This window comes from Oncorhynchus mykiss, chromosome 14, assembly GCF_013265735.2.
Source record: "Oncorhynchus mykiss isolate Arlee chromosome 14, USDA_OmykA_1.1, whole genome shotgun sequence".
NCBI lineage: Eukaryota > Metazoa > Chordata > Actinopteri > Salmoniformes > Salmonidae > Oncorhynchus > Oncorhynchus mykiss.
The window spans coordinates 33,117,999-33,145,957 of record NC_048578.1 but is presented as its reverse complement, the minus strand read 5'-3'; the positions used below and the strand labels follow the sequence as shown (position 1 = coordinate 33,145,957).

The window sequence follows — 27,959 nt, the reverse complement described above, 5'->3', positions numbered from 1 at the left end:
TGATCCATACTGACTGACACACTGAGGAATGTCCACAGCCTACAACACTGATCCATACTGACTGATACACTGAGGAATGTCCACAACCTACAACACTGATCCATACTGACTGATACACTGAGGAATGTCCACAACCTACAACACTGATCCATACTGACTGACACACTGAGGAATGTCCACAACCTACAACACTGATCCATACTGACTGACACACTGAGGAATGTCCACAGCCTACAACACTGATCCATACTGACTGACACACTGAGGAATGTCCACAACCTACAACACTGATCCATACTGACTGACACACTGAGGAATGCCCACAGCCTACAACACTGATCCATACTGACTGATACACTGAGGAATGCCCACAGCCTACAACACTGATCCCCACTGACTGTTACCATGTTTTAGTAAGTGGAGCCACAGTGTATATCTTGGATTCTTATCTCTCCTCTCTTATTGTCTCTACCCACTCTGGAGTAACAGGGCTGGAAGATAGGGCTAGGTGATAGGGATGGGTGATAGGGATGGGTGACAGGGATGGGTGACAGGGATGGGTGATAAGGCTGGGTGACAGTGCTGGGTGACAGGGCTGGGTGACAGGGCTCGGAGATAGGGCTGGGTAACAGGGCTGGGTGACAGGGCTGGGTGATAGGGCTAGGTGATACGGCTGGGGCTTTGGCTTTAGATTTATGACTGTCACTGACTGACTTCCTGTGTTTGTGAGTGAAGGAGGAGGGTGTATGCAAACATATGTATGCAAACATGTGTGTGAGAGTGAGTGGGGGGGTGAGAGAGAGAAGAGAGAGAGAGCAGTCTCATCCAGCCAGGCCTCCTACTGAGTGGCTCTGACAGGTATCCAAAGACTCACCCTACTCTCCACTGACACACACACACACACACACACCCACACACACGCACACGCACACTCATACGCACACACATATACACACACACACAACCCCCCCCCCCCCCCCCCCCCCCCCACACACACACACACACACACACATACACACACACACACACACACACACACAAACCCACACACAGACACACATACATACACACACACACACACACAAACCCACACACACACACATACACACACACACACACACACCAAAGCATATGAAGAAGATAATATAAATAAGTGAAATTAACAATAAAAATGAACAGTAAACATTACACTCATAGAAGTTCCAAAATAATAGACATTACAAATGTCATATTATGTATACAGTGCCTTGCGAAAGTATTCGGTCCCCTTGAACTTTGCGACCTTTTGCCACATTTCAGGCCTCAAACATAAAGATATAAAACTGTATTTTTTTGTGAAGAATCAACAACAAGTGGGACACAATCATGAAGTGGAACGACATTTATTGAATATTTCAAACTTTTTTAACAAATCAAAAACTGAAAAATTGGGTGTGCAAAATTATTCAGCCCCTTTACTTTCAGTGCAGCAAACTCTCTCCAGAAGTTCAGTGAGGATCTCTGAATGATCCAATGTTGACCTAAATGACTAATGATGATAAATACAATCCACCTGTGTGTAATCATGTCTCCGTATAAATGCACCTGCACTGTGATAGTCTCAGAGGTCCGTTAAAAGCGCAGAGAGCATCATGAAGAACAAGGAACACACCAGGCAGGTCCGAGATACTGTTGTGAAGAAGTTTAAAGCCGTATTTGGATACAAAAAGATTTCCCAAGCTTTAAACATCCCAAGGAGCACTGTGCAAGCGATAATATTGAAATGGAAGGAGTATCAGACCACTGCAAATCTACCAAGACCTGGCCGTCCCTCTAAACTTTCAGCTCAAACAAGGAGAAGACTGATCAGAGATGCAGCCAAGAGGCATGCCCATGATCACTCTGGATGAACTGCAGAGATCTACAGCTGAGGTGGGAGACTCTCCATAAAAAGTGTTGTTTAAAGTTTGCCACAAGCCACCTGGGAGACACACCAAACATGTGGAAGAAGGTGCTCTGGTCAGATGAAACCAAAATTGAACTTTTTGGCAACAATGCAAAATGTTATGTTTGGCGTAAAAGCAACACAGCTCATCACCCTGAACACTGTCAAACATGGTGGTGGCAGCATCATGGTTTGGGCCTGCTTTTCTTCAGCAGGGACAGGGAAGATGGTTAAAATTGATGGGAAGATGGATGGAGCCAAATACAGGACCATTCTGGAAGAAAACCTGATGGAGTCTGCAAAAGACCTGAGACTGGGACGGAGATTTGTCTTCCAACAAGACAATGATCCAAAACATAAAGCAAAATCTACAATGGAATGGTTCAAAAATAAACATATCCAGGTGTTAGAATGGCCAAGTCAAAGTCCAGACCTGATACCAATCGAGAATCTGTGGAAAGAACTGAAAACTGCTGTTCACAAATGCTCTCCATCCAACCTCACTGAGCTCGAGCTGTTTTGCAAGGAGGAATGGGAAAAAATGTCAGTCTCTCGATGTGCAAAACTGATAGAGACATACCCCAAGCGACTTACAGCTGTAATCGCAGAAAAAGGTGGCGCTACAAAGTATTAACTTAAGGGGGCTGAATAATTTTGCACGCCCAGTTTTTCAGTTTTTGATTTGTTAAAAAAGTTTGAAATATCCAATAAATGTCGTTCCACTTCATGATTGTGTCCCACTTGTTGTTGATTCTTCACAAAAAAATACAGTTTTATATCTTTATGTTTGAATCCTGAAATGTGGCAAAAGGTCGCAAAGTTCAAAGGGGCCGAATACTTTCGCAAGGCACTGTATATACAGTGTTGTAACGATGTACAAATGGTTAAAGTACAAAAGGTAAAATAAATAAACATAAATATGGGTTGTATTTACAATGGTGTTTGTTCTTCACTGGTTGTTTTCTTGTGGCAACAGGTTATAGATCTTGCTGCTGTGATGGCACACTGTGGTATTTCACCCATCTACATGTCTCTGTGTTCCTGATCTAAACTCAGCAAAACGTCCTCTCACTGTCAACTGTGTTTATTTTCAGCAAACTTAACATGTGTAAATATTTGTATGAACATAACAAGATTCAACGACTGAGACACGAACTGAACAAGTTCCACAGACATGTTGTCACGTTCTGACCTTTATTTCCTTTGTTTTGTCTTTATTTAGTATGGTCAGGGCGTGAGTTGGGGTGGGCAGTCTGTGTGTTTTTCTATGTTGGGGTTTTGAGTTCAGCCTAGTATGGTTCTCAATCAGAGGCAGGTGTCGTTAGTTGCCTCTGATTGAGAATCATACTTAGGTAGCCTGGGTTTAACTTTTGAGTGGTGGGTGTTTGTTTCCGTGTGAGTGTTTGTTGCCACACGGTACTGTTTCGTTTTTTTAGTTTCACGTTTATTGTTTTGTAGTGTTCAGTTTATGTCTTTAAATAAACGTTATGGACACTTACCACGCTGCGCATTGGTCCTCCGATCCTTCTTGCCTCTCCTCCTCAGAAGAGGAGGAGGAATGCTGTTACACATGTGACTAACAGAAATTGAATAATGTGTCCCTGAATAAATGGGGGGTCAAAATCAAAAGCAACAGTCAGTATCTGGTGTGGCCACCAGCTGCATTAAGTACTGCAGTGCATGTCCTCCTCATGGACTGCACCAGATTTGCCAATTCTTGCTGTGAGATGTTACCCCACTCTTCCACCAAGGCACCTGCAAGTTCCTGGACATTTCTGGGGGGAATGGCCCTAGCCATAACAGGTCCCAGACGTGCCAATGGGATTGAGATCCGGGCTCTTCGCTGGCCATGGCAGAACACTGGCATTCCTGTCTTGCAGTATGGCTGGTGGCATTGTCATGCTGGAGGGTCATGTCAGGATGACCTTGCAGGAAGGGTACCACATGATGGAGGAGGATGTCTTCCCTGTAGAGCACAGCGTTGAGATTGTCTGCAATGACAACAAGCTCAGTCCGATGATGCTATGACACACCGCCCCAGACCATGACGGACCCTCCACCTCCAAATCGATCCTGTACCAGAGTACAGGCCTCGGTGTAATGCTCATTCCTTCGACGATAAACGCGACTCCGACCATCACCCCTGGTGAGACAAAACCTCAACTCGTCAGTGAAGAGCACTTTTTGCCAGTTCTGTTTGGTCCAGCGACGTTGGGTTTGTGCCCTCAGGCAATGTTGTTGCCAGTGATGTCTGGTGAGTACCTGCCTTACAACAGGTCTACAAGCCGTCAGTCCAGCCTCTCTCAGCCTATTGCGGACAGTCTGAGCACTGATGGAAAGATTGTGCGTTCCTGGTGTAACTCGGGCAGTTGTTGTTGCCATCCTGTACCTGTCCCGCAGGTGTGATGCCTCCTTTCAGCATGCCTAAGGCACGTTCACGAAGATGAGCAGTGACCCTGGGCATCTTTCTTTTGGTGTTTTTCAGAGTCAGTAGACAGGCCTCTTTAGTGTCCTAAGTTTTCATAACTGTGACCTTAATTCTCTACAGTCTGTAAGCTATTAGTATCTTAACGACCGTTCCACAGGTGCTTGTTCATTAATTGTTTATGGTTCATTGAACAAGCATGGGAAACAGTGTTTAAAACCTTTACAATGAAGATCTGTGCAGTTAATTTGATTTTTACGAATTATCTTTGAAAGACGGGGTCCTGAAAAAGGGAAGTTTCTTTATTTTGCTAAGTTTATGTGTGGGAGCATCCCCTCTCCTCCCTCTCTTCCCTCCGTCCCCACCCCTCCATTTAGCCTGAGTGAACTGGGAACCCTTTGGGATTAGATTTTCTGCTCTTGTCTCTCTCTGTAGGGTATTTTCTCCTCTGTCCTCTCTCTCTGTAGGGTATTTTCTTCTCTGTCCTCTCTCTCTGTAGGGTATTTTCTCCTCTGTCCTCTCTCTGTAGGGTATTTTCTTCTCTGTCCTCTCTCTCTGTAGGGTATTTTCTCATCTGTCCTCTCTGTAGGGTATTTTCTCCTCTGTCCTCTCTCTGTAGGGTATTTTCTCCTCTCTGTAGGGTATTTTCTCCTCTGTCCTCTCTCTGTAGGGTATTTTCTCCTCTCTGTAGGGTATTTTCTCCTCTGTCCTCTCTCTCTGTAGGGTATTTTCTTCTCTGTCCTCTCTCTCTGTAGGGTATTTTCTCCTCTGTCCTCTCTGTAGGGTATTTTCTCCTCTGTCCTCTCTCTGTAGGGTATTTTCTCCTCTCTGTAGGGTATTTTCTCCTCTGTCCTCTCTCTGTAGGGTATTTTCTCCTCTCTGTAGGGTATTTTCTCCTCTGGCCTCTCTCTGTAGGGTATTTTCTCCTCTGGCCTCTCTCTCTGTAGGTTATTTTCTCCTATTGCCTCTCTCTCTGTAGGGTATTTTCTCCTCTGTCCTCTCTCTGTAGGGTATTTTCTCCTCTTTGTAGGGTATTTTCTACTCTCTGTAGGGTATTTTCTACTCTCTGTAGGGTATTTTCTCCTCTCTGTAGGGTGTTTTCTCCTCTCTCCTCTCTCTCTGTAGGGTATTTTCTCCTCTGTCCTCTCTCTGTAGGGTATTTTCTCCTCTCTGTAGGGTATTTTCTCCTCTGTCCTCTCTCTGTAGGGTATTTTCTCCTCTCTGTAGGGTATTTTCTCCTCTGTCCTCTCTCTGTAGGGTATTTTCTCCTCTTTGTAGGGTATTTTCTCCTCTGTCCTCTCTCTGTAGGGTATTTTCTCCTCTCTGTAGGGTATTTTCTCCTCTGGCCTCTCTCTCTGTAGGGTATTCTCTCCTCTGTCCTCTCTCTGTAGGGTATTTTCTCCTCTGTCCTCTCTCTGTAGGGTATTTTCTCCTCTGGCCTCTCTCTGTAGGGTATTTTCTCCTCTGTCCTCTCTCTCTGTAGGGTATTTTCTCCTCTGTCCTCTCTCTCTGTAGGGTATTTTCTCCTCTGTCCTCTCTCTGTAGGGTATTCTCTCCTCTGTCCTCTCTCTCTGTAGGGTATTTTCTCCTCTGTCCTCTCTCTCTGTAGGGTATTCTCTCCTCTGTCCTCTCTCTCTGTAGGGTATTTTCTCCTCTGTCCTCTCTCTCTGTAGGGTATTCTCTCCTCTGTCCTCTCTCTCTGTAGGGTATTTTCTCCTCTGTCCTCTCTCTCTGTAGGGTATTCTCTCCTCTGTCCTCTCTCTCTGTAGGGTATTTTCTCCTCTGTCCTCTCTCTGTAGGGTATTTTCTCCTCTGTCCTCTCTCTCTGTAGGGTATTTTCTCCTCTGTCCTCTCTCTCTGTAGGGTATTTTCTCCTCTGTCCTCTCTCTGTAGGGTATTTTCTTGTGTGTGTGTGTGTGTGTGTGTGTGTGTGTGTGTGTGTGTGTGTGTGTGTGTGTGTGTGTGTGTGTGCGTGCGTGTGTGTCATCAAGCACATTTCAAAATCTGCCATTGTTTTGCACTTTGGTTTTTTCATGTTTATTCCTTGTTCAGGTCATTGAGTTAACAGTGAAATTAGATTTTATGTTCATTATATTCACTGTCAGATATGAATTGTGTTTATTAGGTATGTAATTAACCTAATCTCTCTTTTCTGCCCCTAGCATACAGCATATAGCCTACAGTCCTACAGAACTTTGTGTATGAATTGTAAAGTGTGATTTGTTTTAATTATGTTTTTACCTTCCGGAGATAGTGAGTCAAAAAACAGAGATCTATGAGGTTTAAGTCACAAATACTAATGACGGTTTTAGTGTACCTCATTGGTTACAATCAACTAGTGACATCATTACTGTACCGCAAAGCCACATGACGCAGCAAGGAACAAGCTTCCATACCGATTATGCTTTTCTCTGTAAAAAAAAGAAAGAAAGATTAACTTGGAATATAAATGGAGCATTATCCCTGATGTTCTGTATTACTGCACTCATGTCTGTGACACCAAATACAATACATCCCATCTGATCTGTGACACCAAATACAATTCATCCCACCTGATCTGTGACACCAAATACAATACATCCCATCTGATCTGTGACACCAAATACAATACATCCACCTGATCTGTGACACCAAATACAATACATCCCATCTGATCTGTGACACCAAATACAATTCATCCCATCTGATCTGTGACACCAAATACAATACATCCCATCTGATCTGTGACACCAAATACAATACATCCATCTGATCTGTGACACCAAATACAATACATCCCATCTGATCTGTGACACCAAATACAATACATCCCATCTGATCTGTGACACCAAATACAATACATCCATCTGATCTGTGACACCAAATACAATACATCCATCTGATCTGTGACACCAAATACAATACATCCATCTGATCTGTGACACCAAATACAATACATCCCATCTGATCTGTGACACCAAATACAATACATCCCATCTGATCTGTGACACCAAATACAATACATCCATCTGATCTGTGACACCAAATACAATACATCCCATCTGATCTGTGACACCAAATACAATACATCCCATCTGATCTGTGACACCAAATACAATACATCCATCTGATCTGTGACACCAAATACAATACATCCCATCTGATCTGTGACACCAAATACAATACATCCCATCTGATCTGTGACACCAAATACAATTCATCCCACCTGATCTGTGACACCAAATACAATTCATCCCACCTGATCTGTGACACATCAGTAATCAATCTAATCTGGTCAATACAACGATAGATCAGGTGAACTGTTGTGGAACGTTGACATTCCCACGGTGATATCTACCCCGTAGTCATGGGAACATGATGTGAATCAACAAAAGAGGCAACCGATAACATTGACATGACTAATCTCTTTTCTTATATCTTCTTCCTTCCTCCTTTCCTGCCTGCCTTTCTTTTCCATTTCCTTTGTATCTGTGCTCCTCTGTGGGTCTCGTGTGGCTCTGGATTGTTCTCTCTCTCTTTCTCTCTTGCTTATGTACCCCATGCATTCACTTCTCCTCCTCTCTCTTCCTCCTCCCTCCTCCTCCTCCTCCCTCCCTCCCTCTCCTCCTCTCCCTCGCTCTCCTCCCTCTCCTCCTCCTCTTCCTCCTCCTCCTCCCTCCCTCCCTCTTCCTCCTCCCTCTCCTCCTCCTCCTCCTCCTCCTCCTCCTCCTCCTCCCTCACTCCCTCTTCCTCCCTCCCTCCCTCCTCCCTCTCCTCCCTCTCCTCCTCCTCCTCCTCTTCCTTCTCCCTCTCCTCCTCCGCCTCCTCCTCCTCCCTCTCCTCCTCCTCTTCCTTCTCCCCCTCTTCCACTTTCTCTCCTCCTCCTCCTCCCTCTCCTCCTTTGCCTCCTCTTCCCCCTCCCTCCCTCCCTCCCTCCCTCCCTCCCTCCCTCCCTCCCTCCCTCCCTCCCTCCCTCCCTCCCTCCCTCCCTCCCTCCCTCTTCTTCTTCCTCCTCCTTCTCCTCCCTCCCTCCCTCCCTCTCCTCCCCCTCCCTCTCCTCCTCTTCCCCCTCCCTCTACTCCTCCTCTTCCTTCTCCCCCTCCTCCTACTCCTCCCTCCCTCTTCCTACTCCTTCTTTTCCTCCTCCTCCTCCTCCTCCTCCCTCTCTTCCTCCTCTTCCTTTTCCCCCTCCTCCTCCTTCCTCTCCCTTCCTCTCTCCTCATCCCTCTCCTCCTCCATCTCTCCTCCTCCTCCCTCTCTCCTCCTCCTCCTCCCTCTCCTCCTCCTCCCTCTCTCCTCCCTCTCTCCTCCTCGTCCTCCTCCCTCTCTCCTCCTCCTCCTCCCTCCTTCCTCCTCCTTCTCCTCCGTCTTCTCCTCCTCCTCCTCCCTCTCCCTCTCCCTCTCCTCCTCCTCCTTCCTTTCCTCCTCCTCCTCCTACTCTTCCTCCTCCCTCTCTCCTCCTCCTCCCTCTCCCCTCCTCCTCCCTCTCCCCATCTCCTCCTCCCTCTCCTCCTTCTCTACACCTCCTCTCCCTACTCCTCCCCTTCTCCTCCTCCTTCCTCCTTCCTCCTTCCTCTTCTCCTTCTCCTCCCTCACCTCCTCCTCCTCCTCCTCCTCCTCACTCCTCTCTTCCTCCTCCTTCCTCTTCTCCTCCTCCTCCTCCTCCTCCCTACTCTCTTCCTCCTCCTTCCTCTTCTCCTCCTCCTCCCTCCTCTCTTCCTCCTCCTTCCTCTTCTCCTCCTCCTCCTCCCTCCTCTCTTCCTCCTCCTTCCTCTTCTCCTCCTCCTCCTCCTCCCTCTCCTTTTCCTACTCCGCCTCCTCCTGCTCCTCATCCTCTTCTTGTTTGAATTAAGTGTCTGTGTGGAGTGTGGCTTTGTAAATGTTTTTTTAGCCAATAACTCCCAGATACCAGCTAGATAGATGAAGAAACCCATAAATAAATTCCTTTACCATACAAGGACAGGAGCGTGTGGGTAGTGTGTGTGATTGTGTGTGTGCTCCAGCAGATGCAATAGATTCAGACTCTATATTCAGGAGGATGGTGTCCCTGATTAGCCCTTCTTGAGGATTCTGAATTTCGGCTTGCCGTCGCCATGACAACCTGAATACAATATAGTCTTTCTGAATTACAATCCAATGGCTCTCTCTCTCTCTCTCTGTTTTCCCTCTCATTTTCTTTCTTTCTCTCTCTCTCGCTCTTTTTCTCAACTTTCTTAAGGCTCAGGTAAACAGACGCAGAGAGAGGAAGGAGAGAGAGGAAGAGGGGAGAGAGAGAGGAAGAGGAGAGAGAGGGGGTTAAACATAGGGGAAGCAGTGTGAGAGAGAACCGTGAGAGACAGATAGAGAGATAGTGGAGGCAGTGTGAGAGAGAACCGTGAGAGACAGATAGAGAGATAGTGGAGGCAGTGTGAGAGAGAACCTGTGAGAGACACATTGAGAGTGTGAGAGAGGGGCCTTTTTCTTCCACTAAGCTTCTAGAATGATTTTATCTCTCAGGTGCTCCGACTAAGCTATGAATCAAAGCCTTATTCTGAAAAACTTAAACGTGAGGGGACATTTCATACGCCATGGAAATGCATCACAGACCTCTGCTAGGTCTGCAATATAGTAGATAACGTTAACTTTGATAGCAGCACTTAGGCCTACAGTTGACCTGCATGTAGACAAGCTTAGCTTTGTCCACTAGCTCATTAATTTACTAGACAATTCATTTTACCTTTATTTAACTAGGCATGTCAGTTAAGAACAAATTCTTATTTTCAATGACGGCCTACTGGGGAACAGAGGGTTAACTGCCTTGTTCAGGGGCAGAACGAGGATTCGACACTCAAACCACTAGGCTACCTGCCACCCCAATATAATATCCTGCTTCATATACTGTACTGTATTATACTATATGCATGTAGTATATTCTCCTTCATGTACTGTACTGTATTATACTATATGCATGTAGTATATTCTGCTTCATATACTGTACTGTATTATACTATATGCATGAAGTATATTCTGTTTCATATACTGTACTGTATTATACTATATGCATGAAGTATATTCTGTTTCATATACTGTACTGTATTATACTATATGCATGTAGTATATTCTGTTTCATATACTGTACTGTATTATACTATATGCATGTAGTATATTCTGTTTCATATACTGTACTGTATTATACTATATGCATGTAGTATATTCTATTTCATATACTGTACTGTATTATACTATATGCATGTAGTATATTCTGTTTCATGTACTGTACTGTATTATACTATATGCATGTAGTATATTCTGTTTCATGTACTGTACTGTATTATACTATATGCATGTAGTATATTCTGTTTCATGTACTGTACTGTATTATACTATATGCATGTAGTATATTCTCCTTCATGTACTGTACTGTATTATACTATATGCATGTAGCATATTCTGTTTCATATACTGTACTGTATTATACTATATGCATGTAGTATATTCTCCTTCATGTACTGTACTGTATTATACTATATGCATGTAGTATATTCTCCTTCATGTACTGTACTGTATTATACTATATGCATGTAGTATATTCTGTTTCATATACTGTACTGTATTATACTATATGCATGTAGTATATCCTGTATGTACATACAACATGTACAGTAGCAGACAAACAGCTGTGTCTATTAGTTGACTAGGTTACATATTACTGTCAACAGTGGCTGGCATAAGCAGTGTTTATTAGGTTAGGGTGTCAGGTATGTCATCAGAACAGATAATGCTCTTTATTGGGAAGCAAGCTGGCCTCCTGGGGGCCAAAACAAGACACAATTGGATTATAACGCTGTAGTTAGACTCACCCGAGGAGAATTCTAAGGTACTGTACAACATCCAGCTACATCGCCAGCCCAAGTGCTGTTGACTGGTGACAGATTCTCCTTTTCCCCGACATGATGACTTAACATTCATCTGTCTTGAAATGGAAGTCAAATCATGACATAGTCTAATCTTTTTCTATCCAAACTGGGTTTTTGACTTGGGGGTGTGTCTGAAATGGCATCATGTTCCTTATATAGTCTACTACTTCTGTCTAGGGGCCCTGGCCAAAGGTAGTGCACTATGTAGTAAATAGTGTCCCATTTTGGACAGAGCCCTAGATTTAATCCCAGCGTAGAGTAGCTGGTACCTGGGAGGTGTCTGTGTGTGTCTGTGGTGTTTCACCCACTGCTCTCTGTCTGAGTGTTTGAGTTTAACCCCGTGCTGCTCTGGACGAGAGAGAGGATGGCAATGTGAATGTGTTAATGGTAAACAACTCTTCCAGACATACGAGACACCGGGGCCAAACCGGTGATGGTGTTCATCCACGGGGGATCCTACATGGAGGGGACCGGGAATATGATCGACGGGAGCGTCCTGGCCAGCTACGGGAACGTCATCGTGATCACCCTGAACTACCGCGTCGGAGTACTAGGTAAGAAACCGTCTCTCGCTCATGTCCGTAACATCTACTGGAGCGGAGGACAGAAACAGAGTAGCTCCACATCTAACCTCTTCACACATCTTTTCCAACACAGCTCTCATGATGTTGTTGGATCTCGTTGCTTTCTAAGGATGTTTTTCTGCTGATATTGTTGGATCTCGCTGCTTTCTAAGGATGTTTATCTGCTCATATTGTTGTATCTCGTTGCTTTCTAAGGATGTTTTTCTGCTGATATTGTTGGATCTTGTTGCTTTCTAAGGATGTTTATCTGCTCATATTGTTGTATCTCATTGCTTTCTAAGGATGTTTATCTGCTGATATTGTTGGATCTCGTTGCTTTCTAAGGATGTTTTTCTGCTGATATTGTTGGATCTTGTTGCTTTCTAAGGATGTTTATCTGCTCATATTGTTGTATCTCATTGCTTTCTAAGGATGTTTATCTGCTGATATTGTTGGATCTCGTTGCTTTCTAAGGATGTTTTTCTGCTCATATTGTTGTATCTCGTTGCTTTCTAAGGATGTTTTTCTGCTGATATTGTTGGATCTCGTTGCTTTCTAAGGATGTTTATCTGCTCATATTGTTGGATCTCGTTGCTTTCTAAGGATGTTTATCTGCTCATATTGTTGGATCTCGTTGCTTTCTAAGGATGTTTATCTGCTCATATTGTTGGATCTCGCTGCTTTCTAAGGATGTTTATTTTGGACGTCTATGTCTTCCACAGAGGAGGCTGGTGAGAGGAGCTATAGGAGAGCGGGTTCATTGTAAAGACTGGAATGGAATTATGGAACGGTATCAAACACATCAAACATATGGAAACCTCGTTTGACTCTGTTCCATTGATTCCATTCCAGCCATTACATTCAACCCATCCTCCTATAGTTCCTCTCACCAGCCTCCTCTGGTAGGCCAGATATGTATGTTGTTGACAGGCGTACGTTAACATGTAACGGTGTTTGCTTGATGCTGTATACCTGATGTTGGATACCATGCTCTCTGCTGTTATACAACGAGGAGTAGGTATTGCTGGGTTCGGAATAAATTAAGAAATTATTGTAATGAGAGTGAAACAAAGACTTGATGGGATAGGTGTGATACCAGAGAGTGGAGAGAGAAAGGGGGATGAGTGAGTGAGAGAGTGAGAGAGTGAGAGAAGGGAGGAGAGAGAGAGGCAGAGAGAGGGGGAGAGAAAGAGAAACAGTGAGAGGAGAGAGAAAGAGAGAGAGAGAGAGAGAGAGGAAGGAAGGAAGGAAGGAAGGAAGGAGCAATAGAGAGAGGCAGTGAGAAAGAGAAAGAGAAACAGTGAGAGGAGAGAGAGAGAGAGAGAGAGAGAGAGAGAGGAAGAAGGAAGGAAGGAAGGAAGGAAGGAAGGAAGGAAGGAAGGAAGGAAGGAAGGAAGGAAGGAAGGAAGGAAGGAAGGAAGGAAGGAAGGAAGGAAGGAGAGAGAGAAGGGAGGAGAGATATAGAGAGGCAGAGAGAGAGAGAGAGAGAGAGAGAGAGAGAGAGAGAAAAGAGAGAAAGAGAGAGAGAGGAGGGAGAGAAGCAGATAGAGAGAGAGAGAAGCAGAGGGAGAGGGAAGCAGAGGCAGAGAGAGAGCAAGAAGCAGGGAGAGAGAAGCAGAGAGTGAGGATGGAGAGAGAAGCTAAGAGGCTGTTGGTAGGGCATTGACTCACAGCTTATTCTCCTCTTAGAAAACCACTACAGTCACAGCGAGCAGCAATACAAAATGGAGTCTGTTAGCTAACACACTACCAGAGCTTTCTTTCTCTCCCTCTCTCACATACACACGCACAAACACACAGACAGGCCTCAGGCACACACACCCTGGTTTTGTATTGGTAGATAGATAATGGTGTTTTCAGGGAAGCAGTACTATTGTTGTTGTTGTTGTTGCCTTGTTGTTTGCGCTCAGATTTCTCCCCAGTGTCTTTGAGTAAAAAGCTGAGGAGAAATAGATTGTCTTAGACGATGGGTATTGAGCTGAGATACACACCTGTGGGTATTGAGCTGAGATACACATCTGTGGGTATTGAGCTGAGATACACACCTGTGGGTATTGAGCTGAGATACACATCTGTGGGTATTGAGCTGAGATACACACCTGTGGGTATTGAGCTGAGATACACACCTGTGGGTATTGAGCTGAGATACACACCTGTGGGTATTGAGCTGAGATACACACCTGTGGGTATTGAGCTGAGATAAACACCTGTGGGTATTGAGCTGAGATACACACCTGTGGGTATTGAGCTGAGATAAACACCTGTGGGTATTGAGCTGAGATACACACCTGTGGGTATTGAGCTGAGATACACACCTGTGGGTATTGAGCTGAGATACACACCTGTGGGTATTGAGCTGAGATAAACACCTGTGGGTATTGAGCTGAGATACCCACCTGTGGGTATTGAGCTGAGATACGCTCCTGTGGGTATTGAGCTGAGATACCCACCTGTGGGTATTGAGCTGAGATACACTCCTGTGGGTATTGAGCTGAGATACACTCCTGTGGGTATTGAGCTGAGATACCCACCTGTGAGTATTGAGCTGAGATACACTCCTGTGGGTATTGAGCTGAGATACCCACCTGTGGGTATTGAGGTGAGTCAGTCATCAGGACTGTGTTGTCTGAGTGTTGTCTGTTCTACTGAGTCGTTGATAAGACTAACAGACATTCTGTAAAATAAGTAACGGTAGCGATGCATGTTGTGTGATAATGTCTGTTTTTGTTCTGGTCTGACCACCTCTCTGTGTTCTCTGATATTAAACTGTTTTTACAGACTCTCCTATAAACCAAATAAAAACTAGAGAAATCAAACTCAGTCTCATGGACAGTTAACGATAAGCTGGCTGTGAACGCACCATGTGACTTGTTGGTCCCATGTTTCATGAGCGGAAATAAAAAGATCCCCAAGTGTTCCAGAAGCACAAAAAAGCTTATTTCTCTCAAATGTTGTGTACAAATGTGTTTACATCCCTGTTAGTGAGCATTTCTCCTTTGCCAAGATAATCCATCCACCTGACAGGTGTGGCATATCAAGAAGCTGATTAAACAACATGATCATTACACAGGTGCACCTTGTGCTGGGGACAATAAAAGGACACTCTAAAATGTGCAGTTTAGTCACACAACACAACGCCACAGATGTCTCAAGTTTTGAGGGAGCGTGCAATTGGCATGCAGACTGCAGGAATGTTCATCAGAACTGTTGCCAGAGAATTGAATGTTAATTTATTTATCATAAGCAGCTTCCAACATCCTTTTAGAGAATTTGTCAGTACGTCAACCGGCCTCACAACCGCAGACCACGTGTAACCACGCAAGCCCAAGACCTCCACATACGGCTTCTTCACCTGTGGGATCGTCTGAGGTTGTGCTGAGGAGTATTTCTGTCTGTATTAAAGCCATTTTGTGGGTCCGCAGTGGGCCCACAGCCTCCCAGGCACACCCATTACTGAACCCCTGCCCAGTCATGTGAAGTCCATAGATCAGGGCCGAATGAATTTATTTCCATTGACTGATTTCCTGATATAAACTGTAAGTCAGTAAAATCTTTGACATTCTGTCACGGTGTGTTTATATTGTTGTTCAGTGTATTATACAGGTATGTGTGATATATTAGGACTCTCATTAGTCGACGCTGATGGTGACAGCTAGTCTTACTGGGGTCCGACACATAACAAATAATACATTACAGACAAAAAACTTTACAATTGACACACATTTAAAACATGAACATACAGTGTATCTATCAGTTTCACATGTCAGTTCATACACACAACAAGTAGATCACATGTCAGTTCATACACACAACAAGTAGATCACATGTCAGTTCATACACACAACCAGTAGATCACATGTCAGTTCATATACACAACAAGTAGATCACATATCAGTTCATACACACAACAAGTAGATCACATGTCAGTTCATACACACAACAAGTAGATCACATGTCAGTACATACACACAACAAGTAGATCACATGTCAGTTCATACACACAACAAGTAGATCACATGTCAGTTCATACACACAACCAGTAGATCACATGTCAGTTCATACACACAACAAGTAGATCACATGTCAGTTCATACACACAACAAGTAGATCACATGTCAGTTCATACACACAACCAGTAGATCACATGTCAGTACCTACACACAACAAGTAGATCACATGTCAGTTCATACACACAACAAGTAGATCACATGTCAGTTCATACACACAACAAGTAGATCACATGTCAGTTCATACACACAACCAGTAGATCACATGTCAGTACCTACACACAACAAGTAGATCACATGTCAGTTCATACACACAACAAGTAGATCACATGTCAGTTCATACACACAACCAGTAGATCACATGTCAGTTCATACACACAACAAGTAGATCACATGTCAGTTCATATACACAACAAGTAGATCACATGTCAGTTCATACACACAACAAGTAGATCACATGTCAGTTCATATACACAACAAGTAGATCACATGTCAGTTCATATACACAACAAGTAGATCACATGTCAGTTCATACACACAACAAGTAGATCACATGTCAGTTCATACACACAACAAGTAGATCACATGTCAGTTCATATACACAACAAGTAGATCACATGTCAGTTCATATACACAACAAGTAGATCACATGTCAGTTCATACACACAACAAGTAGATCACATGTCAGTTCATACACACAACCAGTAGATCACATGTCAGTTCATACACACAACAAGTAGATCACATGTCAGTTCATATACACAACAAGTAGATCACATGTCAGTTCATACACACAACAAGTAGATTACATGTCAGTTCATACACACAACCAGTAGATCACATGTCAGTTCATACACACAACAAGTAGATCACATGTCAGTTCATACACACAACAAGTAGATCACATGTCAGTTCATACACACAACCAGTAGATCACATGTCAGTTCATACACACAACAAGTAGATCACATGTCAGTTCATATACACAACAAGTAGATCACATGTCAGTTCATATACACAACAAGTAGATCACATGTCAGTTCATACACACAACAAGTAGATCACATGTCAGTTCATATACACAACAAGTAGATCACATGTCAGTTCATACACACAACAAGTAGATCACATGTCAGTTCATATACACAACAAGTAGATCACATGTCAGTTCATACACACAACCAGTAGATCACATGTCAGTTCATACACACAACAAGTAGATCACATGTCAGTGCATACACACAACAAGTAGATCACATGTCAGTTCATACACACAACAAGTAGATCACATGTCAGTTCATACACACAACAAGTAGATCACATGTCAGTTCATATACACAACAAGTAGATCACATGTCAGTTCATACACACAACCAGTAGATCACATGTCAGTTCATACACACAACAAGTAGATCACATGTCAGTTCATACACACAACAAGTAGATCACATGTCAGTTCATACACACAACAAGTAGATCACATGTCAGTTCATACACACAACCAGTAGATCACATGTCAGTTCATACACACAACAAGTAGATCACATATCAGTTCATACACACAACAAGTAGATCACATGTCAGTTCATACACACAACAAGTAGATCACATGTCAGTTCATACACACAACAAGTAGATCACATGTCAGTTCATACACACAACCAGTAGATCACATGTCAGTTCATACACACAACCAGTAGATCACATGTCAGTACACACACAACCAGTAGATCACATGTCAGTACACACACAACAAGTAGATCACATGTCAGTTCATACACACAACAAGTAGATCACATGTCAGTTCATACACACAACCAGTAGATCACATGTCAGTTCATACACACAACCAGTAGATCACATGTCAGTTCATACACACAACAAGTAGATCACATGTCAGTTCATACACACAACAAGTAGATCACATGTCAGTTCATACACACAACCAGTAGATCACATGTCAGTTCATACACACAACAAGTAGATCACATGTCAGTTCATATACACAACAAGTAGATCACATGTCAGTTCATATACACAACAAGTAGATCACATGTCAGTTCATACACACAACAAGTAGATCACATGTCAGTTCATATACACAACAAGTAGATCACATGTCAGTTCATACACACAACAAGTAGATCACATGTCAGTTCATATACACAACAAGTAGATCACATGTCAGTTCATACACACAACCAGTAGATCACATGTCAGTTCATACACACAACAAGTAGATCACATGTCAGTGCATACACACAACAAGTAGATCACATGTCAGTTCATACACACAACAAGTAGATCACATGTCAGTTCATACACACAACAAGTAGATCACATGTCAGTTCATATACACAACAAGTAGATCACATGTCAGTTCATACACACAACCAGTAGATCACATGTCAGTTCATACACACAACAAGTAGATCACATGTCAGTTCATACACACAACAAGTAGATCACATGTCAGTTCATACACACAACCAGTAGATCACATGTCAGTTCATACACACAACCAGTAGATCACATGTCAGTTCATACACACAACAAGTAGATCACATATCAGTTCATACACACAACAAGTAGATCACATGTCAGTTCATACACACAACAAGTAGATCACATGTCAGTTCATACACACAACAAGTAGATCACATGTCAGTTCATACACACAACCAGTAGATCACATGTCAGTTCATACACACAACCAGTAGATCACATGTCAGTACACACACAACCAGTAGATCACATGTCAGTACACACACAACAAGTAGATCACATGTCAGTTCATACACACAACAAGTAGATCACATGTCAGTTCATACACACAACCAGTAGATCACATGTCAGTTCATACACACAACCAGTAGATCACATGTCAGTTCATACACACAACAAGTAGATCACATGTCAGTTCATACACACAACAAGTAGATCACATGTCAGTTCATACACACAACAAGTAGATCACATGTCAGTTCATACACACAACAAGTAGATCACATGTCAGTTCATACACACAACAAGTAGATCACATGTCAGTTCATACACACAACCAGTAGATCACATGTCAGTTCATACACACAACAAGTAGATCACATGTCAGTTCATACACACAACCAGTAGATCACATGTCAGTGCATACACACAACAAGTAGATCACATGTCAGTTCATACACACAACAAGTAGATCACATGTCAGTTCATACACACAACAAGTAGATCACATGTCAGTTCATACACACAACAAGTAGATCACATGTCAGTTCATACACACAACAAGTAGATCACATGTCAGTTCATACACACAACAAGTAGGTCACATGTCAGTTTATACACACAACCAGTAGGTTACATGTCAGTTCATACACACAACCAGTAGATCACATGTCAGTTCATACACACAACAAGTAGGTCACATGTCAGTTCATACACACAACCAGTAGGTCACATGTCAGTTCATACACACAACCAGTAGGTCACATGTCAGTTCATACACACAACAAGTAGGTCACATGGTGGAGAGGCGTTGTGCCACGAGGTGTTGCTTTATTTGTTTTTTAATCCAGGTTTTACTGTTCACTTATGCTGCATATATATATGTTTATTAGATTCCATGCATTCATGGTTCTGTTTAATACTGCACATTTTCTTGAATTTGTCCTGGACCTGGGGACAGTGAAAAGACCCCTGGTGGCATGTCTGGTGGGGTGGGGTAAATGTGTGTGTCGGTGACTAAGCAAACAATTCGACATTTCCAACACATTCATGTTTCTTCTGTTTCTTCTAAAAAGAAGTGATGCAGTCAGTCGCTCCTCAACTCTCAGCCAAGAGAGACTGGCATGCATAGATTATATATCAGCCCTCAGATTGCAATGAAGAACAAGACGTGCCGCTCTGTTCTGGGTCAGCTGCAGCTTAACTATGACTTTTTTGGCTTCGGCTAGTGATACATTTAGTGTATCACTAGCCGAAGTGATACGGCTAGTGATACATTTATTACATCCATTTTTTTCACTTTAATATTGGAAAAATTGATGGAATAAATGTATCACTAGTCACTTTAAACAATGCCACTTTATATAATGTGTGCATACCCTACATTACTCATCTCATATGTATATACTGTACTCGATACCATCTACTGCATCTTGCCTATGCCGTTCTGTACCATCACTCATTCATATATCTTTATGTACATATTCTTCATTCCTTTACACTTGTGTGTATAAGGTAGTTGTTGTGAAATTGTTAGGTTAGATTACTCGTTGGATATTACTGCATTGTCGGAAATGGAAGCACAAGCATTTCGCTACATTCACATTAACATCTGCTAACCATGTGTATGTGACAAATAGAATTTGATTTGATTTGATTTCTCCATGTGGCTGGACAATAATCAAGATAAGAATAAACTAGAGCCTGCAGGACCTTTGTGGAGTGTGGTGTCAATATAAATGTTTAATATAAGATTAGATGGCGTTAAGGTAGAATCCAGGGCATTAAGGTAGAGTACAGGGCATTAAGGTAGATTACAGGGCATTAAGGTAGAGTACCGGGCATTAAGGTAGAGTACAGGGCATTAAGGTAGAGTACAGGGCATTAAGGTAGATTACAGGGCATTAAGGTAGAGTACAGGGCATTAAGGTAGAGTACCGGGCATTAAGGTAGAGTACAGGGCATTAAGGTAGAGTACAGGGTAGTAAGGTAGAGTCCAGGGCATTAAGGTAGAGTACAGGGCATTAAGGTAGAGTACAGGGCATTAAGGTAGAGTACAGGGCATTAAGGTAGAGTACAGGGCATTAAGGTAGAGTACAGGGTAGTAAGGTAGAGTACAGGGTAGTAAGGTAGAGTCCAGGGCATTAAGGTAGAGTCCAGGGCATTAAGGTAGAGTACAGGGCATTAAGGTAGAGTACAGGGCATTAAGGTAGATTACAGGGCATTAAGGTAGAGTACCGGGCATTAAGGTAGAGTACAGGGCATTAAGGTAGAGTACCGGGCATTAAGGTAGAGTACAGGGCATTAAGGTAGAGTACAGGGTAGTAAGGTAGAGTACAGGGCATTAAGGTAGAGTACAGGGTAGTAAGGTAGAGTACCGGGCATTAAGTTAGAGTACAGGGCATTAAGGTAGAGTACAGGGCATTAAGGTAGAGTACAGGGCGTTAAGGTAGAGTACAGGGCATTAAGGTAGAGTACAGGGCATTAAGGTAGATTACAGGGCATTACGGTAGAGTACCGGGCATTAAGGTAGAGTACAGGGCATTAAGGTAGATTACAGGGCATTAAGGTAGTGTACCGGGCATTAAGATAGAGTACAGGGCATTAAGGTAGAGTACAGGGTAGTAAGGTAGAGTACAGGGCATTAAGGTAGAGTACAGGGCATTAAGGTAGAGTACAGGGCATTAAGGTAGAGTACCGGGCATTAAGGTAGAGTACAGGGCATTAAGGTAGAGTACAGGGTAGTAAGGTAGAGTACCGGGCATTAAGGTAGAGTACAGGGCATTAAGGTAGAGTACAGGGCATTAAGGTAGAGTACAGGGCATTAAGGTAGAGTACCGGGCATTAAGGTAGAGTACAGGTCATTAAGGTAGAGTACAGGGTAGTAAGGTAGAGTACCGGGCATTAAGGTAGAGTACAGGGCATTAAGGTAGAGTACAGGGTAGGTAGTAAGGTAGAGTACAGGGCATTAAGGTAGAGTACAGGGCATTAAGGTAGAGTACAGGGCATTAAGGTAGAGTACAGGGTAGTAAGGTAGAGTACAGGGTAGTAAGGTAGAGTACAGGGTAGTAAGGTAGAGTACAGGGCATTAAGGTAGAGTACAGGGTAGTAAGGTAGAGTACAGGGCATTAAGGTAGAGTACAGGGCATTAAGGTAGAGTACAGGGTAGTAAGTTAGAGTACAGGGCATTAAGGTAGAGTACAGGGCAGTAAGGTAGAGTACAGGGCATTAAGGTAGAGTACAGGGTAGTAAGGTAGAGTACAGGGCATTAAGGTAGAGTACAGGGCATTAAGGTAGAGTACAGGGCATTAAGGTAGAGTACAGGGTAGTAAGGTAGAGTACAGGGCATCAAGGTAGAGTACAGGGTAGTAAGGTAAAGTACAGGGCATTAAGGTAGAGTACAGGGTAGTAAGGTAGAGTACAGGGCATTAAGGTAGAGTACAGGGCATTAAGGTAGAGTACAGGGCATTAAGGTAGAGTACAGGGCATTAAGGTAGAGTACAGGGTAGTAAGGTAGAGTACAGGGCATTAAGGTAGAGTACAGGGCATCAAGGTAGAGTACAGGGCATTAAGGTAGAGTACAGGGCATTAAGGTAGAGTACAGGCTAGTAAGGTAGAGTACAGGGCATTAAGGTAGAGTACAGGGTAGTAAGGTAGAGTACAGGGTAGTAAGGTAGAGTACATGGCATTAAGGTAGAGTACAGGGTAGTAAGGTAGAGTACAGGGCATTAAGGTAGAGTACAGGGCATTAAGGTAGAGTACAGGGTAGTAAGGTAGAGTACAGGGCATTAAGGTAGAGTACAGGGTAGTAAGGTAGAGTACAGGGCATTAAGGTAGAGTACAGGGTAGTAAGGTAGAGTACAGGGCATTAAGGTAGAGTACAGGGCATTAAGGTAGAGTACAGGGCATTAAGGTAGAGTACAGGGTAGTAAGGTAGAGTACAGGGCATCAAGGTAGAGTACAGGGTAGTAAGGTAAAGTACAGGGCATTAAGGTAGAGTACAGGGTAGTAAGGTAGAGTACAGGGCATTAAGGTAGAGTACAGGGCATTAAGGTAGAGTACAGGGCATTAAGGTAGAGTACAGGGCATTAAGGTAGAGTACAGGGCATTAAGGTAGAGTACAGGCTAGTAAGGTAGAGTACAGGGCATTAAGGTAGAGTACAGGGTAGTAAGGTAGAGTACAGGGCATTCAGGTAGAGTACAGGGCATTAAGGTAGAGTACAGGGTGTTAAGGTAGAGTACAGGGTAGTAAGGTAGAGTACAGGGCATTAAGGTAGAGTACAGGGTTGTAAGGTAGAGTACAGGGCATTAAGGTAGCCTAGTAGTTAAAGCGTTGGACTAGTAACCGTAAGTTTGCAAGAACGAATCCATAAACTGACAATTCTGTCTTCCTGGCAGTTAACCCACAGTTCTTAGGCTGTCATTGCAAATAATACTTTTTTCTTAACTGACTTGCCTAGTTAAATAAAGGTAACATAAAAATACGGAACAGGGCAGTAAGGACAGGATTATATGACTGCATAATGTGCAGGATTTAGGAAATGTTATGTTATTGGAATCACCAAACTCTACTTGTGTGGGACTGGAAACACACTACAGTGTAGTGAATATAGGCAATTTGATGGTTTCATTATTTAAGGCTTAGATCATAGAGACTTCATCTAAAGAGGACCATGCCTCTCTCCCTAAGCTTTGGTTGGTTCCTGAAACCAGTGAATCCTGATCAGAAACAAATGTGATTGGTCCTCAATCACAAAGATGTTGAATAAAACATACCTCATTTTAAAATGTTGATTCTGTTTTGATTGTATTATTTGAGATGATTTTAGACCAGAGAGACATCATAGATAGACATCAGAATATATTGGAGGACAAACCAGACCATCACTACCAGTACAGGTCAAGGTCTCTCTTGTAAAAATAGATTGTATCTCCAGACTAACCAGGGGAAATTAAGGTTCAATACAAATATAAGTAGGAAATCAAGTTGTACATCCTGGTCCTCTGCTGTAACAGTTGGCTGAGATGAAGAGTCCTGACCTTGGGTTTTGGCAGAAGTCTGAGCCTTTGTACATTTGTTATACATTTAGAAACAGTAATTAAGTCTTTCCCTGTGGGAGGAGGAAATTGGCAGAGCCAGTGACTAATTATATGAGTAAAGAGCAGTGATACAAGATACTCCCCTCTGACTGCCACTCATTACACATCATTAAAGAGACACTGCAACCTAGGATTAAAGAACCACGTGGACACACATAGGGACGCACACACACATGCAGACGCACACACACACACACACACACACACACACAGACACACACACACACACACACACACACACACACACACACACACACACACACACACACACACACACACACACACACACACACACACACACACACACACACACTGTCAGGGTCACACAGCAATCAATGGGCTGGGGGAGGAAACAAGATTGTATTTCTGTAAATAAACAACACCTCTGAGTTCAGTTGATTCCACGGTGTAGCATTAGGGTCTCACTTAGTGTGTTCTCCATATCAACTGGACCACAGTGGTGTCTCCATATCAACTGGACCACAGTGGTGTCTCCATATCACCTGGACCACAGTGGTGTCTCCATATGAATGGTACCACAGTGGTGTCTCCATATCAACTGGACCACAGTGGTGTCTCCATATCAACTGGACCACAGTGGTGTCTCCATATCAACTGGACCACAGTGGTGTTTCCATATCAACTGGACCACAGTGGTGTCTCCATATCAACTGGACCACAGTGGTGTCTCCATGCCAACTGGACCACAGTGGTGTCTCCATACCAACTGGACCACAGTGGTGTCTCCCCATTCATTAGGTTTTAAATGTTAAACCTGTAATTAACATTTAATTAGTGTGGTCTTGTGTGGCTCATTTGGTAGAGGGTGGCACTTGCAGTGCCATGGTTGTGGGTTCAATTCCCATGGGGGACCAATGTGAAAACGTATGCAGTAACTACTGAAAGTCACTCTGGATAAGAGTGTCTGCTAAATGACTAAATTGTAAAGGATACAAAAATTTTTAAAAAATCTATCCACTAGAATAAGGGTATTCAACTTTGGAGAAATTCTGGTTTTCTGTTCTACCTGATAATGAATTGCACCCACCTGGTGTGCCATGTATCAATCAACCCCTGATTAGAGGGGAACAATGTGAAAAGTAGTGGAACTGGCGTCCAGGTGCAGAATTGAGAGCAGCGGCTCACAAACTAGGAGTCTAAAAAATATTTTAAAAGAATTTCCAAAATCCTCTGGAAGGTAGGAAGTGGCTCCGTAGTCAAGCACCATGGTCTTGTAGTGGATGCGAGCCAGTGGAGTGTGCAGAGCAGCAGGGAGACATGGGGAGGTTGAAAACCAGGCGGGCTGCAGTGTTCTGGATAAGTTGCAGGGGTTTGATGGCACAAGCAGGGAACAGTGAGTTTCAGTAGTCCAGACGGGAGAGGACAAGTGCCTGGATTAGGACCTGCGCTGCTTCCTGTGTGAGAAAGGGTCGTACTCTACGGATGTTCCTCTTCCTGTGTGAGGAAGGGTCGTACTGTACGGATGTTCCTCTTCCTGTGTGAGGAAGGGTCGTACTGTACGGATGTTGAACCTGCAGGAGCGAGAACGACAGGTTGTTGCCAAGGTTCATTGCACTCTGGGAGGGCGACACTGTGGAGTTGTCAGTCGTAATGGAGAGCGGGCAGGGCTTGCCTGGAAGGAAGAGAAGCTCCTGTCGAGGTTGAGCGTGAGGTGGTGGGCCGACATCCAAGCTGAGCTATCTGCCAGGCATGCAGAGACGAGGAAACTGACTGAACGACTCATACTGCCCAGCTCATGCTCTCCAAATGGACGTTAGGTGTGAGCGCGAAGATCCCATTGTATTGCCTTTTTAGCAATACATGTTGGGGGGGGGGGGGGGGTTCTATTGATGAGGATATACTGTTCTGTCTCATGATTTCTGAGCATGAAACGGCACAGGGGATGTTCAGTGTGATGCGTGGCCATATTGATGATAAACAGATTCCATAGGGGATGTTCAGTGTGCTGCGTGGCCATATTGATGATAAACAGATTCCATATTGGATATTCAGTGTGCTGCGTGGCCATATTGATGATAAACAGATTCCATAGGGGATGTTCAGTGTGCTGCGTGGCCATATTGATGATAAACAGATTCCATATTGGATATTCAGTGTGCTGCGTGGCCATATTGATGATAAACAGATTCCATATTGGATATTCAGTGTGCTGCGTGGCCATATTGATGATAAACAGATTCCATATTGGATATTCAGTGTGATGCGTGGCCATATTGATGATAAACAGATTCCATAGGGGATGTTCAGTGTGATGCGTGGCCATATTGATGATAAACAGATTCCATATTGGATGTTCAGTGTGATGCGTGGCCATATTGATGATAAACAGATTCCATATTGGATGTTCAGTGTGATGCGTGGCCATATTGATGATAAACAGATTCCATAGGGGATGTTCAGTGTGATGCGTGGCCATATTGATGATAAACAGATTCCATATTGGATGTTCAGTGTGATGCGTGGCCATATTGATGATAAACAGATTCCATAGGGGATGTTCAGTGTGATGCGTGGCCATATTGATGATAAACAGATTCCATAGGGGATGTTCAGTGTGATGCGTGGCCATATTAATGACAAACAGATTCCATAGGGGATGTTCAGTGTGATGCGTGGCCATATTGATGATAAACAGATTCCATATTGGCTGTCTAGTGTGCTGCGTGGCCATGTTGATGAAACACTGATTCCATATGGGATCGAATGGTGGGCTTTTGCACAGATGGGGTTCAATCTTGGGCGGGTTGGAGGGCAGGACTCCGTACTCTAGTTAGGAATATGTCTCCATATGCCATATAGACCCACTGTAATGAATACACCCACTGTAGGGGATACAGCCACTGTAATGAATACACCCACTGTAATGTATACACCCCCTGTAATGAATACACCCACTGTAATGAATACACCCACTGTAGGGGATACAGCCACTGTAATGAATACACCCACTGTAATGTATACACCCACTGTAGGGGATACACCCACTGTAATGAATACACCCACTGTAGGGGATACACCCACTGTAATGTATACACCCACTGTAATGAATACACCCGCTGTAATGAATACACCCACTGTAATGAATACACCCACTGTAGGGGATACACCCACTGTAATGAATACACCCACTGTAGGGGATACACCCACTGTAGGGGATACACCCACTGTAGGGGATACACCCACTGTAATGTATACACCCACTGTAATGGATACACCCACTGTAATGAATACACCCAATGTAGGGGATACACCCACTGTAGGAGATACACCCACTGTAATGTATACACCCACTGTAATGTATACACCCACTGTAGTGGATACACCCACTGTAATGAATACACCCACTGTAATGAATACACCCACTGTAGGGGATACACCCACTATAGGGGATACACCCACTGTAATGTATACACCCACTGTAATGAATACACCCACTGTAATGAATACACCCACTGTAATGGATACACCCACTGTAGGGAATACACCCACTGAAGGGCATACACCCACTGTAATGTATACACCCACTGTAATGTATACACCCACTGTATGTATACACCCACTGTAGGGGATACACGCACTGTAATGTATACACCCACTGTAGGAGATACACCCACTGTAATGTATACACCCACTGTAGGGGATACACGCACTGTAATGTATACACCCACTGTAGGGGATACACCCACTGTAGGGGATACACCCACTGTAATTGATACACCCACTGTAATGTATACACCCACTGTAATGGATACACCCACTGTAGTGGATACACCCACTGTAATGAATACACCCACTGTAATGGATACACCCACTGTAGTGGATACACCCACTGTAATGAATACACCCACTGTAATGGATACACCCACTGTAATGTATACACCCACTGTAGGGGATACACCCACTGTAATGTATACACCCACTGTAGTGGATACACCAACTGTAATGAATACACCCACTGTAATGAATACACCCACTGTAATGAATACACCCACTGTAATGGATACACCCACTGTAATGAATACACCCACTGTAGGGGATACACCCACTGTAATGTATACACCCACTGTAATGTATACACCCACTGCAGTGAATAACCCACTGTATTGGATACACCCTCTGTAGTGGATTCACGCACTGTAATGGATACACCCACTGTAGTGGATACACCCACTGTAATGGATACACCCACTGTAATGTATACATCCACTGTAGTGGATACACCCACTGTAATGAATACACCCACTGTAGGGGATACACCCACTGTAATGAATTCACCCACTGTAGTTGATACACCCACTGTAGGGGATACCCTCATTGTAA

The 27,959-nt window shown here is 43.6% G+C and overlaps 1 protein-coding gene across 3 annotated transcripts in view; it reads left to right on the top strand.

The window, feature by feature from the left end:
* LOC110515721 (neuroligin-3) overlaps positions 1 to 27,959 on the top strand; it is a 450,353-nt gene that overhangs the window by 195,363 nt on the left and 227,031 nt on the right. For all 3 annotated transcript variants that reach the window (XM_036943365.1, XM_036943364.1, XM_036943363.1), the window contains one exon: positions 11,629 to 11,778. In XM_036943365.1, the coding sequence (XP_036799260.1) occupies positions 11,629 to 11,778 (150 nt within the window). The remainder of the gene's footprint in view (positions 1 to 11,628; positions 11,779 to 27,959) is intronic.